The sequence below is a fragment of the Macrobrachium rosenbergii genome, chromosome 41 (assembly GCF_040412425.1).
Source record: "Macrobrachium rosenbergii isolate ZJJX-2024 chromosome 41, ASM4041242v1, whole genome shotgun sequence".
Taxonomy (NCBI): Eukaryota; Metazoa; Arthropoda; class Malacostraca; order Decapoda; family Palaemonidae; genus Macrobrachium; species Macrobrachium rosenbergii.
The window spans coordinates 44,885,407-44,902,807 of NC_089781.1; the positions used below are offsets into that span (position 1 = coordinate 44,885,407).

The following is a 17,401-nucleotide window of genomic DNA, read 5'->3' on the forward strand; positions in this document are numbered from 1 at the left end:
ACTGCCATATCTAAGTACAGAAGTAGTTTCAAGAATGTCAATGCTTTTGATAAGGCTTGCAAGTTAGTAATACCAAACCAGTTGTACTATGAACCTCATATTTTCACTGAGATTAAATTTAACAAAAATATCCAATACACTTGTCTCAGTTAGAATTAAAACAACTGAATGAATTACCGTTGGTAGATGAGTTTTTCTACTGCAAAGAAAAAGTTTCACCAATTTTGTCTTTGTTCAATTTAATCATCATTTTACTTGTAATTGTGGTATTTGCAATTTTAGTCAAGCGTGTAGTAATTTCAAATATTGAGAAGATTATAAAGGAAATTAAAAAGGCCAAGGAAGAAGAATAGTGTTCTTATAGACATGATTTACTACCAATTTCTTTATATGTTATTGGTTTTTATCATACATTCAATATTACAGTTAACCATTTTACAATATAATAATTCATTGTATAATGTATGAATTTTTTTGCAATATATTATTGTTCTATTATTTTACCGTTATTGCATTAACATGAATTATTCAATATTTTATATGTGTGTATTTTACATTATGGGCAAGCATATAAATAATTTGTTTTGTATGTGAGTTTACAACTATCCATTTAAACTGTATTTTTATTGTCACACTGAGGGCAGTTGTGAAATAGCGGGACTGAGTGATATGTAGTGATATAAAGAAAAATTAAATAGGGAAGCATAAGAGAGAGAGAAAGAATAAAGAGAGGGAGAAAAAAAGAATAGAGAGAGACAGAGAGAAAGAATAAAGAGAGAGAGAGAGAGAGAGAGAGAGAGAGAGAGAGAGAGAGAGAGAGAACAACAATTAAGCCTTGGTTGTTATGCATTGCGAGGCTAGAAATGTCAAGTAAGCTAACCGCAGGAAACCGTCTTTATACGAACTCAAAACAGTGAGTGAGTATATCGTGACCAGGGCCATAAAACCGATCATAACATCTGGAACCTGTGCCCTCGCGATTTAGCTGATCAAGCATTACCTAACACCTCATCAAGAGTTAACATTCCAGCCATATCTATAACCCCGCCTTCAATAGGAGGCGTTTACGTGAAATTCCATGAAAAGGGGCTGGACAAAGTGAAGCAGCGCACCACTTCTCCAATTAAACATTCCAGGGACGAATAGTGGAGATTTATCCTGATGAGAAAGGGATGATACGTTCTGTGAAGGTTCTATTTGAAGGAGAAGAGCACTTGAGATCGGTCGAACACCTCGTGCCTCTCGAGCTGAGTGAGCACAAGGCCGACGAAGAAGAAGGCACTGGAATGCAGGTAAGAGAGCAGAGCAATGATAGTGATAATGACAGTGAGATAGGTAATATCACGCACTTGACTGATAGACTTGTGATCGATGATCGAGAGGTAGCTAGTAACAGGGATGAAGGTGATGATAGGCAGGATCAAAATGAAATGTTGGAACAGACTGCATCGAGGCCGAGAAGAAGAGCTGCTACTGAGCAGAGACAGAGAATGGCAGAGTGGATTTGAGATGGAACTGTGTAATAGTTGGCATCGTAGCCCGAGGCGAACTGTAAAGTGTGGAAGCTGGGAAGGGATTTGAAGGCGTAGGGTCGTAGGTGGGTGTGCCTCAGTATGTGACAGGAGCAGTTACTAGGAGCATCCACAGTAGTGAGGGAAGTGTGATTATCTGATTGTACCTCAACATCACCCAGAGGAACAAGAAATGATTCCTCTCAAAACTCCGCAGGAGCAATTGTGAGTTCGTATGAACCAGAATGAAACGTGTGAAGTCGCACAAACCACGAACCAAAAGGTACCAAGTCTACTCACTATGACATACTATTACTGAACCTTAAAACCACTAAGGAAAAGGTCATATGATGGAACTGTGAAACATTTCCAAGTTGTTAACTGGAATTTCCAAATTGCTCCTATGATCATAACAACTACAATTACCGATGGTGCAGCCCTCTTATTCGAAAAGAGAACTAAAAAAAAATCCAAATGCCTGAATTTGGAAGCCATATTAAAGTCTTCCTAATCCTATCCTAAACCCTAACTGATTTACCTAAACCTGTAACAGATCAGACAAATTCTGTCCAATATACTAATTACCCCCCCACCAAAAAAAAAAAAAAATCCTAAGCAACAGAACTTTATTCTGACACTCTATACTGAAAGATATTGCGTCAGACGACTACTACACATCATAATATTCTTACATAATAACACACTGGCCTAACCTCACTCCAAAATTAGCTCATGCCACGACTCCCAAAGTCATGTGAATGCAAGACTTCAGCATAAAAAACGAAAGAAAGAATCTCTAAGATACCTGATCTCGAAATGGGAAAGAAAAAAAAAGACAAACAAACAAAAAGAAATTCATACATCTATAAAACCCTATGGTATTTTGCACTTACTTTCAACAAAGTATTGCAACTCATACGAGATAAAAACTGAACTCAACCCTCTCCACCAACAGTCACAACAGGTAACCGAGTCCCCACAAAGGGCTCTTGCCGTTCCTGTGGTGCTACCAGCCACTAAAGTGCTGGACATCCAGTTCATCTCGATGGCACCCCTTAATGGCTCTAGCCTGCCCATGGCCCTACCGGTCATGGTAAACACTGCAACCAATGTTAGCCTGATTGCCAGGTCCCAAGTGCCAGCCAATGCCACAGTTGATGAGAAAACTTGGTGGGAGATGAACTGGGTAGAGTGCCACACTAAAAGCATTTCCACAGTCAAGCTCCAGGTCACGACACCTTGGGGCACGCTATCTCACCACCTTGGCGTGGTGAGTGGAATCAGGCCCAGAGTGGATTTCCTGTTGGGTTGGGACCTCCTCTGTGGAAGCCCTTCACCAACGTCACTTCGCCGCCATGCTACCTCCTCAATGGAGGCCCCGACTGTAAGATCACCAACTCAAAGCACAGCCACTTTGACTGGCATGCCACCAAAAGAAGAAGACCCACCTTCTGTCCACCGAAGTGGTCAGTGGAAGGGGAACACGCAAAGCAATTCCAGGCCTAGTCCTCCCTCTCCATGAAAGGACAGCTAGCAACCTGTAGAGTGTGCAAGGTGACAGGCCACTTCACTAAATGGGAGGGCTGCCCAAATAAGCAACTCCCAGTGGATGCCCCAAATCAAGACTCTCCAAGAGGCTCTGACCTCCAGCTGGGACAGGAATCTCTGTCTCAGTTCAACTCAAGCCATCTGCAAGGTATTGCACCTCTGAACCCCTCATCAGGCATGCCTGACCATCAATCTCTGCCAGTGCCACTTGTGAGCTTTGAGCAGTGCCACGCTCCGTCTGTCTCGGACTTTGAGCCACCACAAGAATTGGACCCTGTGCCAGATCCAGGTCTTGGGACGGATCCTCCTCCAGGAGATCCAGGACCCGTCACAGCACTAAACTTAGCAACCTGTGAACCTCTGGCATCCGACACATCTTCCTCACCAAATCTGTCCCCAGCGGATGAACCCCTGGTGGATCAAACTACTACACCTTCTCTGGGAGACCAGGGACTGGCCTTCCTGGATGCAGAGGTTGAGACTGCTCTTGCTCCTGTTGTCACAGTAGCCGAAGTAAGGAGCCCTCCTGTAGCCTATGAGGTTACACCTGACTTGGTGCCTGCTAGCCCTTCTGGCATTTCCCCAGAGTTGGTGCTGTCATCACCTCCTAGGACTGACATAGATAGGACTTGGAGGAACCTGAAGAAGAAGAAGAAGGGGGAGGAGAAAGCCAAGTAGTTGCAAGAGCCATGAGCTCATCCTGGCACTCATGCCCTCTTGGCGCAGTGCCCTTTCCATCTCAGAGTGATCCTGGCTTCTGCCCAGAGGAGGTAGCCGGTGTGATCTCTGTCTTAGTAACAGCCTAGGCCATATTGAGTAAGTAGCAATGGTAAGCTTATCATTTAAACCTTGCAACGAGTAGCAGTAACCACATAAGTATATCTTGTGAAGCCAGTAATCGTAACTATTGTGAATAGAGCCACTGAGCTCATGACACACATGGCATAATACCTCAGTTGAGGCAAGCATTTTCCATATAAAGAAAAAACTCATTTATAGAACTCAGATTATATCTTTGTTTACTGTGATTGCAAATTCTAGTGTAAGACACTGTATACTTGTAAGAATATTGAAACTTAGCTAGTTCATTGGTGCTATGGCAGTGTTCTAATACGTTATATCTCAAAAAATACGATTGAATGTACCATTTGGCTATGACTGAATGTCATGATCATCAGAGGTATACCGTAAATATCCATGAGCACCTTTAAGTAGTGTTAAGAGTCTGTAGAAATTAAATGATTAAAGCTCATAACTCATTCTAGAGTAAGGTAGATCCTTAGCTAATTCGCATTGAAGAGGGCAAAATCTGTTCTGGGGAAAAGAGTGAAGCAATCAAGGCAAACAGCTTATTAGTACAGACCTTCACACCCAAAAGAGAGTGAAGGCCTTTTTAAGGGGGGGAGCTATTATAAATATTCATTTTTCTATGACCTTTGTACCGGCGAGTTTTTTTGTCATTTTTCAGATGCTTCCTGTGTCCAAACCAAGGCAGTTTGGGGAAGGAGTTTGAGGCAAGCACACTCACCACTGACCCAGCTTTGGGAGAGTCTAAAAGCAACCACGAGAGAGGCAACACACATATCAGGCATTTCTCATAGACCCCTTTGCTCTCCCTCCTTTGTCAAACAGCTGGGGGAATTGCCCTTTCAATGGACCCAGGGCTTCTGATGCAATTGATCACTGCATTATCTATTCCAGCAGTAAGTCTGAAGATGACAATTACTCCCAGCTCTCTTTCCCTTCATCTTAACCGCTCAGTTTTCATGTTTCAAGTTTTCCTCTCTTAAACAGTCATTGGCTAAGAAAAATCCTAGTAAAACCATATCCCATTTATGAAGTCAAATATTTGAAGAGCAATTATTGTTGCCCAGTGGAATTGCTTAAATTATCCTCCATGGCATTAAAGTAATATTCTTGATCTAAGATTATTCCCTTGCAGTCAATTGATGATAAGTGAGAGGTCTTTTGGTATAGGAATGCTATCTGGATAAAACTCTTCCAGAATTGTGCACATCTTGGAACCTGGCCAGAATCTTGTTCGGAGAAGAATTAGCATTCTTGATACCAAGATCCTCAATTCACTCGCTTGAAATTACTTTACAGATGTGTCACAAGAGGGCCCAAGCTGTTGCATTATTCACTCTTTTATGTTGAAATATTTTGTGTCTGAAGTGGGATGAAGTTGGAGCTGTCATTAGCTCCTGTAAGAAACAATTATTGCCTTTCTGTGTTGAACTAGATGTTTGAGTAATGTTGTTGATATAGTTCATGTGTTCAGAACAAATCACTATATTCAGTAATCTAGTGTCAGCTAGCGACCTAAATTAGTTATTTAACTTTTCTGTCTTTTTTAGGTAACTTTTAGCCCTAATTGATAGGACTGCGTGGGTCTTAGGTTAAGCAAGGCAATACAAATTCTTTAAATCACTAATTAAACTCATCAGCCGAATGACCGACGTAACAGTACACACACATACATCTTCTAAAGGACGTCTTACCCCCCAAAAAAACTGCAATCTGCAACTCGAAGTCATCTGAGAAAGGAACATGTCCACTCACCTCTCTCTCTCTCTCTCTCTCTCTCTCTCTCTCTCTCTCTCTCTCTCTCTCTCTCTCTCAATAAGGTAGCTATAGTAAACTCTAGTCTTAGAAAAATAGAGTTTATTTGTCAAATTTAATATGATACTGGTAATTAAAAGAAAATATTTTGTGTCTGAAGTGGGATGAAGTTGGAGCTGTCATTAGCTCCTGTAAGAAACAATTATTGCCTTTCTGTGTTGAACTAGATGTTTGAGTAATGTTGTTGATATAGTTCATGTGTTCAGAACAAATCGCTATATTCAGTAATCTAGTGTCAGCTAGCGACCTAAATTAGTTATTTAACTTTTCTGTCTTTTTAGGTAACTTTTAGCCCTAATTGATAGAACTGCGTGGGTCTTAGGTTAAGCAAGGCAATACAAATTCTTTAAATCACTAATTAAACTCATCAGCCGAATGAAACGTAACAGTACACACACATACATCTTCTAAAGGACGTCTTACCCCCAAAAAACTGCAATCTGCAACTCGAAGTCATCTGAGAAAGGAACATGTCCACCTCTCCCTCTCTCTCTCTCTCTCTCTCTCTCTCTCTCTCTCTCTCTCTCTCTCTCTCTCTCTCTCTCTCTAAATAAGGCAGCTATAGTAAACTCTAGTCTTAGAAAAATAGAGTTTATTTGTCAAATTTAATATGATACTGGTAATTAAAAGAAACGGGTCAGAAACTCTAGCTTCAAAATAAAAAAAAGCGAATATAGACGGGACATAAAAATAGAAAATGGGAATCAAACAGCAAACGTAAGTCAAAATTCCTTCCTAACCATCATCCCCATCTATCTATGTCATTTTAAACAGTGCAAAATCTTGACATATATAGTCATTAAAAGTCTTAGTCTCCTTCAACTACATGATCACCACTTCTCATTAAGTGCTCAGTTACCCAGAGCATTATGTCCAATTACAATTAGATACGTCACTGTGAAAGACCATCCCGTATAAATAACCAGAAAAGCTCATCAAAATAGGATAAATAAACAAGCTAATAAAAAGATCATATAAAAGATAAATGGGTAGAGAAAAACACAAAGTTAGGTAGCAAGAGGAAACATAATCTCACTTGGACATGTAAAAACACAGCGTACAAAAAATAAATAGTTCTTAAGAGTTTGGTACTCACTTTCAGCAAACAGGAGAGTCCATCTCAAAAAAGATACGTTTCACAGCTCAAATGAACGCTACTAAAGTTCATGCCATAATGAAAGATTTTACATAATTTTCTTTCTAGCTAAACACACTGTGACCAACTAACTCACGCACACTTCCGGGTCACGCCCATGCTACGACTGGGAAAAGTTCCATGACGTCACATCAGAATATTCCGTCACACACAATACAGTAGGGGTCAATGTTCAAGGATGCTGATATATACTAAATTTCAAAAGAAAATAATTTTCTCAGTTTCTAAGGAAACGGAAGCTGACATCAAAACAGCTAGGCACTGAAGTAAGCATTCATGGCACCTGCGGAACCGCATATACGTATTCCCCTCAATTTCATCAGTAGCCACATATAGGACAAGAACACCAGATTCCTCAACTGTTATACCTCCTACAGCCGGGTGTATGGAAATATGCACTCTACAACATGCTGGATGACCCAGTAAAATTCTTTTCCCCTGTGCAACACCCTTTATCACCAAAACTGGTTCCCTAATTAAGTGGTCACCCGGCGAGAAGCAAATAGTCGTCGAACCTAAAACTTCCAACTTATGAGCCTGAACATTGCATACCTTCTCTTCCGAAGGGTTTAACTGGTACTGGGAAAACATCGACTGATAAAAATCATAATCTAATAAACTGACTGAGGTGCTCGTATCTATGAAAATCTATTTCTACCTTGCCACAAAAACTGCCGGAGGCAAAGCCTGAATCCCCTTGTGACGGGTTCTTTGGAATACCCACAGAAGCTTTTGGCATCCCACTGAAAAAGGTACTATTAACTGCAGTACATTTCGACATGTGCTGTAGAACCTGAGAAAAAATTAGCGCCTCATCAGACGTGTGCGCTATATTCTTGTCGAAACTATCCCCTGTAGCATCTGGGACCTCATGTATGAGCCAGGAAAAATGCAACAACTTCCCGGAGTTCTCCAAAGAGATACTATTACCTTGTGCCCATCAAGACCCTTTCAATTTCCTCATGATCGTACAACTGAGAACTAAAACTAACCATGGAATCCTGGCCCTTCCTTATCTTAAAGAATGCCCTCACACCACGGACTACATCTTCGCATTCTGCAGCACCATATGCTGTCCTAAGAAAATTTTGGAGGTTGTTCCATGTTTTACACTTGCTAAACAAATGGCTATGACAGCGATGCCCAATATACCCCACGTCAAGGGCCAAAAATCCCCTCACTTAGTTAATTGCCTCCTTGCCATTTGAGATTTTCTTAGCAGTCAGGTAATTATCCACTCCTTCAATAAAAATCTTCACCGGTTGAGGGAGAACCCCATTAACTAAGCCTGGGAAAGGTTGAATTCCTGAAACTACTGTTGTGACTTTATGAATCAAAGTCTTTTTATTCTCATCAGCACCTGCCATATTGTCCTCTGTAAGAAAACTCCACATACAACAAATACGACCTGATATTATTTTCATAAAATGCTAAAACCCCAAATAATGTTCCCTAAATTAACCAAAGAAAAACCACACAAAGAGGGAAGAATAAAGTCATTATTTCCCAACAATCCAACAAAAATCCCAAAAACTCTACAGGATTAAATCAAACCTGTATGAGTCTGCAAAACAGCTGATCTCAAAGAAAGAAAACGGGGCAAGAAGTCTTTCAAGGATAAAGGGAGGCTGAAGGAAAGGAGAGTAGAGAGAAGGAGAATCTAACCCCTCCCCCCACCATACACAGTCCACCCTCCCGTTAACCACCTCCCTTGAAAGGCAAAAAAAAAAAAAGAAATTAAAAAAAAGCTGAGCGCATGAATTCCTGAGGCGAAGCTTGTCTCTAGGCCAAAATTGCACGCGAAACGCCCCCCCCACAAAAAAAAACTCGCCCCTAGTTAAAAGACCCCTGTACACGTATGTATACAATAAAAAAAATGTTGCGGCCGTAAAAAAAAAAACTTAACATGACAGCATGCAACATAAGAGAATCATGGTAAAAACAAAAATAAATTTTGTTACAACCCGCAAAGAGACACAGAGGAGAAAGAAAATTAGCCTATACACAAACCAAACCCACTTAAAACCCCACTATAAAACACTGAACAAATCACCTCCCGAAAAAAGAGAATAAACACTTCCATTATTTCATCATCCCCTGCATGCCAACAACTACAGGAGAACCTCTATACAAGCTCAAACACTCTTGCTGCACAAAAGCCATCACAACACCTCGCATACACACACAAAAGGAAAAACACTTGTGCTTCTTTAGAAAACCCTCGATCACGTTTATTTATTATCTATATGTGATCACGTTTCCCTGTGCACTCGCGACCCTGCATATCTAATCACCCACTGAGTCTGAAAAAAACTGAGAAAAGAAATTCCGTCAGCCACCCGCCAAGATCAAATCTGCCAACACAATCAAAATTTCCTCTCAGTGGCAGCATACCAACCCCTACGAGATAACGCTCCCCCCCAAAATACACTTCCTAGTTACCTATATAAAACCCCAGTTCCAGTCCCTTAGAGGCCTATTCTTCACTGCTAAGCCACCAAGTATCACGTCTTCTAAAAGATGTACTTAGCTGCCCCACCCGCCCCCAAAAAAATGCAATCAGCAACTTGAAGTCATCTAAAGGAATATGTCCACTCACCCTCTCTCTCTCTCTCTCTCTCTCTCTCTCTCTCTCTCTCTCTCTCTCTCTCTCTCTCTCTATAAATAGAGTAGCTATAGTAATTAAAAGAAACGGGTTACAAACCCTAGCTTCAAAATAAAATACGCAAATATAGAATGGAAATCAAAATAGAAAATGGGAACCAGACAGAAAACGTGTCAAAATTCCTTCTCAACCATCATCCCTAACTGTGTCATTTTAAACAGTGCACGGTTATGACATATAGTGTTTAATGACATATAGTCTTTAAAAGTCTTAGTCTCCTTCAACCACATGATCACCAATTCTCATTAAGTGCTCAGTAACCCAGAGCATTATGTCCAATGACATGAGTTCACAGATGCATCACTGTGAAGATCATCCCATATAAATGACCAGAAAAGTTAATCAAAATAGGATAAATAAACAAGATAATAAAAAGATCATATAAAAGATAAATGGGCAGAGAAAAACACAAAGTTAGATAGCAAAAGGAAACATAATCTCACTTGGACATGTAAAAACACAGTGTACAAAAAATAAATAGTTCTTAAGAGTCTGGTACTCACTTTCAGCAAACAGGAGAGTCCATCTCAAAAAGATACATTTCACAGTGTAAGGGCGTCAAATCGCCTCTCCATTCTTGTGTTTTGCTCCTCATATGTACATTAATCATGTCATATATGTTACTTGTTATTATTTCAGATTCTTTATGTACCTCATTGTATGCATCCTTGTACGGCCTTTCCACCAATATATATATATATCTGCCTTTTACATGTTCTGTAATGCATTATCTCTTCTGATGCCTGTTAACAAACACAATTTCTGTATGGACACAGCAGGGGGCCTCAGGCCGCCCGCTCCCTTTCTGTCCGCTTTCCGCATTATAAACACCTATCGGGAATAATAAAGAATCAGTCTTTCACTTCTGACACTTCTTGAACGTCACACTGGTGACCCCGGAGTGACAGGTAGTGCGGTTTTGGCCCAACCATTAGGGACTAAAAATGGCTGCAGCCTACATCAGAGAGCCTTTAGTGGACTAATTACGGCATCAAAGTTTAGGCCTCTGATAGGTCCTTCCTGGTGGAAACCGTGCCATTAACGTACTATGTATGGCGTCCTGAAAAGGGCACGTTTTGGCACTTCATTCGACCACTTGAACAATCAGCACCATTAACGGACTCAATACAGCACATTTTCCTGTGTTTTGGTGTGTGAGTAGTAAAGATGTCGGAAGCTGAACTTCAATGTGAACCTGCGAGCATCGTCTGTACACCCCTCTCGCCAACAAAGCCAGACGCGGTCAAACTTCCTCCGTTTTTGCGGCAGAATGCAGCATCATGGTTCCTGTGCACAGACGCACACTTTCGCCTGGCGCGCATCTCAGACGATGCTATCAAATCTGATTGTGCTATCAGAAGAGTTGTTCAACAGAATCTCCCCCTGGCTTGACGCGTAGCCGGACAAGGTCCTTGAAGGATAAACTCATCCAAACTTACTCCACGTCCATGACTGAGAGAGCACAGCGTGCACTCCACCTATTATCCCAGCCCCTCAGAGAAGCATCACCCAGGTAAGCCTGGGACGAACTATGGGGGTTGGTAACACTGCAAGGCCGCAATGAAAATGGGAGTAAGAGGAAGGTAGACTTAACGAGAGTGATCTTCCTTTGGCGCCTCATGGAGGAAGTTAGGGGCCAGATAAAAGATGCAGACGCCCTTGGCATGGATGCCTTAGTTGACGATGCCCAGAAAACACATGAGGCCACAAAGGCCTCGAAACACGCCGCCGCCCTCGCAGCCACTGCCCTTGGAGCCTGAAGCCTGACGGAGGAGAATGACGACAGTAAGGGAGACATCAACGATGTTTACAGGAAGAAGACACCATTCAGGGAACACAGGACATGGACAAACCCGGTGTGGTGCTTCTTCCATAGAAAATTTGGCATCAATGCCAGGAACTGCAGACCTCCCTGTTCCATTACAAAAAAATGACAAAAGTGGCCAAACTTAACAGCAGTGGCTGTGAAATCCAACTCCCCCCTTACAGACCTTACAGATCTTACAGTTCATTCGGGTTGTGAGGCACCTTTGATGTCTACCAGAGAATTGCTAATGCATTTTCCGGTATATTTTGCATCTTCCAATCTTGGATGGTCTGGGATGCAGCTTAGATATTTGTCGAGCTTATTCTTAAACACATCTATGCTCACTCCTGATATGTTCCTCAGATGAGCTGGTAATGCATTGAATAATCGCTGCATTATTGATGCTGGTGCGTAGTGGATTAATGTCCTGTGTGCTCTCCTTAGTTTTCCTGGTATAGTTTTGGGCACTATTAATCTACCTCTCCTTGCTCTTTCTGATATTTTTAGCTCCATGATATTTTCGGTAATTCCTTCCATCTGTTTCCATGCCTGTATTATCATGTAGCGTTCTCTTTTCCTTTCGAGACTATATAATTTTAAAATTGTAGTCTTTCCCAGTAGTCTAAGTCCTTAACTTCTATTCTAGCTGTAAAGGACCTTTGTACCCTCTCTATTTGTGCAATATCCTTTTAGTAGTGTGGGTACCATATCATATTGCAATATTCAAGTGGACTACATACATACATTTTATAAAGCATAATCATGTGTTCGGATTTTCTTGTTTTGAAGTGCCGGAACAACATTCCCATCTTTGCTTTGCATTTTGTCAATAGTATTGCTATTTGATCATTGCATAGCATATTCCTATTCAGCATCACACCAAGGTCTTTAACTGCTTCTTTATTTGTGGTTGTCTCATTATTAGGTCCCTTATATGCATATAGCATTCCTTCTTTATCACCATAGTTTATTGATTCAAATTTATCAGAGTTAAATATCATCCTATTTACCTCTGCCCATTCATATATTTTGTTTAGGTCTCTTTGTAGCGAGTTCCTATCTTCACCACAAGTAATTTCTCTACTTATTCTTGTGTCATCGGCGAAACTTCTCACTACCGAGTCCTTAACATTACTGTCTATGTCTGCAATCATAATCACAAACAGCAATGCAGCTAACACCGTACCTTGTGGCACACCAGATATTGCCTTAGCTTCATCCAATTTCTCATCGTTTGCAATCACTATCTGTTTTCTGTTTTGCAAAAATTCCTACTTTGTCCACAATGTTATGTTTTCTAATTTTTTTGCTAATATATTATGGTCTACCTTGTCAAAGGCTTTTGCAAAGTCTAGGTAAACCACATCTGTATGTTTTTTGTTTATCATATATTTATATATGTTTTCATGGTGGACTAACAGTTGGGTTTGTGTACTTTTTCTGGGTACAAAACCATGTTGTCCTATATTAAACAAACTATTTTTCATTAGATGTTTCATTATATTTTTCTTCTTTACCCTTTCATACACTTTCATAATATGAGATGTCAGACTCACAGGCCTATAATTACTTGCCTCTAGTCTTGATCCACTTTTGAAAATAGGGGTAACAAATGCTAATTTATGTTCATCATAAACCTTGCCTGTATCTATACTTTGTCTTAATTATATTGTGAGCAGCTTTGCAAGAAAATGAACTACTTTCTTTAACAAAATAGCAGGGACGCCGTCTGGTCCGGCTGCTGATCCATTTTTAATTTTGTTAATAGCCTGCACAATATCGGCTTCATTAATATCTATGTCTGATAAATATTCACTATTTTCATCTCTTATTTCTGTATCATTATCTTCATTATCAATTCTAGGTGTAAATTCTCTCTTATATCTTCCTGCTAATATGTTGCATATTTGCTTTTTTTCATTCGTTAATCGCCCTTCAATTCTTAGAGGGCCTATTTCTACTCTAATTTATTAATCTTTTTTGCATATGAGTGAAATATTTTGGGGTTTTGCTTGATATTTTTTAGGGTCTTTTCCTCTAAGTCCCGTTTTTCATTTTCTTTTGATTGTATAATCTTTTGTTCCGCATTTTCTATCTTACTTTTTTAGTTCCATCACTTTCCATGCATTCTTTTCTTTTGCAAGAACTTTTTTCCACTTTCTGATTTTCTGGAACAATATCCTTCTGTCTCTTGGTATGCGTGACTGTTTACTTTTCTTCTTCGGTATGTATTTTTCCACTATTTCCTCTAATATTTTATATAATATATCCGTATTTACCTGTATATTATCACTTATGAATATGTTTTCCCAGTCTTTGTTTAATTCTTCATTTATTTCTGACCAATTTATATTCTTACTATAGAAACTGTATTTTCCATATCCTTCCCATTTTTTTGTCTCTTGCTTATCTCTGTTTTTATGTGCTTTGGAACGGACTGTTAATTTTATGACATTATGGTCTGAAATATTTGTATTATACACTATTATTTCTTTAACATAGTTCACCTCGTTCACAAATACTAGGTCTAAAATATTATCCTTTCTTGTTGGCAGGTGATTTATTTGCTGAATGTTGTGTTCTAGTAGCATATCTAATAGCTTTTCAAATTGCCTCTTATATTCTGCACTACAATTACTCTCTTTTTTATATGTATAAATACAACCACAGTCTCCTATTCGTTCTTTCCATTCTACGAAAGGCAATTTAAAGTCTCCAGATAGGAGTATAGTCCAGTCTTTGTCACCAGTGGCTTCAGCAAAGCACGGCATCTTCCATCATATCACCACGACGGGCCCATTGACTCATGCCAAGTTCCGACGACTGTCCCCCCAAAAGTTACAAGACGCCAAATGGGCCTTCACAGAGATGGAATGGATGGGTGTTTGTAAAAAAGCATCAAGCCCTTGGGCGTCTCCCCTCCACATGATAAAGAAGTCTGATGGTTCATGGATGCCCTGCGGGGACTATCGCCGCTTGAATTTACTGACAACACCAGACCACTACCCCCTCCCTAACATGCAAGACCTGATGGGCGCCCTCCATTGGGCGAAGATTTTCTCCAAGATGGACCTGCTGAAGTCATACTTCCAAGTCCCTGTGCACCCTGACAATGTCCCAAAGACTGCCATCATCATGCCCTTCAGGACTTATACATTTTCCTATTCCACCTTTGGTCTCAGGAATGCAGGTGCCACATTCCAGCGCCTGATGGACACCATCTGCCTTTCAGCATCTGTTACACTGACAACATTCTCATCTTCTCCAGGTCCCCAGAGAAACACCTTCACCACATCTGCGCCATCCTGAGACGTCTGCAGGACAGCGGACTAGTCGTCAGGTTCGACAAATGCATTTTCGGGACAGAAAAAGTAGACTTCCTCGGGCATGAGATTTCCCCAGCAGGAGTGCGCCCCACGGCCTCTAAAGTAAAAGCTATAGAGAATTTCCTGAAACCACAAACCATCAAGGCCCTTCAGGAGTTTCTCAGGATGATAAACTACTACTGATGTTTCATCCCAGACGTTGCCCACACTATGTACCCTCTGGCATCAAGGGTAAGCCAAAAACACTGACAGCAGCAGCAGGCATTCATAGAAACAAAGACAGCCCTCGTCAATGCCACTACCTTGACTCACCACAACCCCGCAGCTGCCCTCAGACTGACAATGGATGCCAGCAACATCACCTGTGGTACAGTACTCGAGCAACTAGTGAACGGCGCCCCCCCCCAACCCTTGGCCTTCTTCAGCCACAAGTTTTTGCCAGCAGAGACCCGCTACAGCACCTTCGACAGGGAGCTGCTGGCTATCTACCAGGCCATGAGACACTTCAAGTACCTGCTGGCGGGGATCGAATTCATGGTCCTAACAGATCACAAACCTTAGTACACACATTTGCAAGCCGGGAGACGTGTGGTCTGCAAGGCAACAGTGACACCTGACTGCCATCTCCGAATTCGGGTGCACCATCAATTATGTCCCTGGCAGGAAGAACCCAGTAGCCGATGCCCTGTTGAGAGTAGAAATTGATTCCCTTCACCTTGGCATCGACTACGAAGACCTGGCAAAAGAACAAACAGCAGACCCAGAGATGGCAGACTACAGAAGGGCAGTGACGTCTCTTAAGTGGGTAGGCGTGCCCTTAGGAAACTCAAACACAACTCTCCTCTGCGACACCAGCACAGGCCACCCCTGCCCCCTAGTACCCGCCTCAATGAGGAAGCAGGCGTTCAACATGGTCCACGGTCTCTCCCATCCATCAGGGCGCCCACAGTGCGCCTCATGACTGACCAGTTTATCTGGCATGGCATCAACAAGGACGTCTGACAGTGGGCAAGAAGTTGCCTCTCATACCAGGCAAGCAAAACATCCCGGCACACAGAATCTGGGGTCGGCGACTTCCCTCAGGCCTCGTCGGCGCTTTGGCCACATCCACATCGATGTCGTCAGGCCTCTTCCACAGTTGGGAAGAGCCAGCTCCACCCGCTATTCCGAGGCAATCCCCATGGAGGAGGCATCAACAGTGTCATGCGCAGAGGCCCTCCTCTCCAGTTGGATCAGCCATTTCAGAGTGCTAGACAACGGCATGATCGAGAGGGCGCACTGCTCTCTTAAGGCAGCTCTCATGGCACGTTGCATCAACGAGAGGTGGAAGGAACAGCTTCCCTGGGTCCTGCTGGGTCTCTGCACTGCACCAAAAGCAAATGGCAATGCCTCCCCTGCTGAGAAAGTCTACTGGAAAACACTGGCCATTCCTGGAGAATTCTTCCTGCCATCGACCAATGGCGCCGACACCCCCCTCCCGAGGTTGAGGGAACTCGCACAGAAGTTCAAGCCCTGCCACAAGACCTTCACCGACAGAACCACCACCTACAGCCCACCTGCCTTACAGGCCTGCGCCTATGTCTTTGTCAGGGTGGACACCCGTCGACCGCCCTTAGCCAGGCTCTACAGGGGGTCCCATTGAGTCATCAGGCAGACCACCAAGGCATACCTCCTTGACATCCATGGGCGTGAAGACTGGGTCACCATCAACAGACTGAAGCCGGCATTCCTGTTGGACAGCGAAGTAATCGAGGAGGCAGGCAGGCGCTCCAGAGTTCCCCCTCAGTACCTCACGGCAGACACACCCGTCCCCCCACCAAAGCGGGGTCTGGGGTGGCCCAGAGGACACATTGAGCCAACCCCAGGTGTCGGACCCACCCCACGCCCACAGTTCTCCAGGAATAGGGGCCCACTCCAACTACCTCAGCGATTGCATGATTAATGTTGTTTCATCCAATAATTGCTCCTCTAATTATTGTCTGGGAGGGGGGGGGAGTATTTGTAAGGGCATTAAATCGCCTCTCCATTCTTGTGTTTCGCTCCTCATATGTACATTAGTCATGTCATATATGTTACTTGTTATTATTTCAGATTCTTTATGTATCTCATCGTATGCATCATTGTATGGCCTTTCTGCTGATATATATATATATATATATATATATATATATATATATATATATATATATATATATATATATATATATATATATATATATATAAATAAATAAATATATATATATATATATATATATATATATATATATATATATATATATATATATATATATATATATATATATATATATATATATATATATATATATATATATATATATATATATATATATATATATATATATATATATATATATATTTACGTTCTGTAACACACTATATGTCTTATTATGCCCCTGTTAACAAACACAATTTCTGTATGGACGCAGTTGGGGCCTCAGGTAGCCCGCTACCTTTCCGTCTGCTTTCCTCTTTATAAACACCTGTCAAGAATAATAAAGAATCAGTCTTTCACTTCTGACATTTCTTGAACTTCACAACAGCTCAAATGAATGCTCCTAAAGTTCATGCCAGAATGAAAGATTTTGCATAATTTTCTTTCTAGCTAAACACACTGTGACCAACCAACTCATGCACACTTCCGGGTCACGCCCATACTACGACTGGGAAGTTCCGTGATGTCACATCGGAACATTCCGTTACACATAATACAGTACAGGTCAATGTTCAAGGATGCTGATATGTACT

The 17,401-nt window shown here is 41.6% G+C and overlaps 1 protein-coding gene across 1 annotated transcript; it reads left to right on the forward strand.

Annotated features, from left to right (window-relative positions):
• The first annotated feature begins 15,614 nt into the window (after nt 1–15,614).
• LOC136827127 (uncharacterized) lies at nt 15,615–16,277 on the forward strand. The gene has a single exon (XM_067084889.1). The coding sequence runs from the start codon at nt 15,615–15,617 to the stop codon at nt 16,275–16,277; it is 663 nt and encodes a 220-aa protein (XP_066940990.1).
• The last annotated feature ends 1,124 nt before the right edge of the window (nt 16,278–17,401 follow it).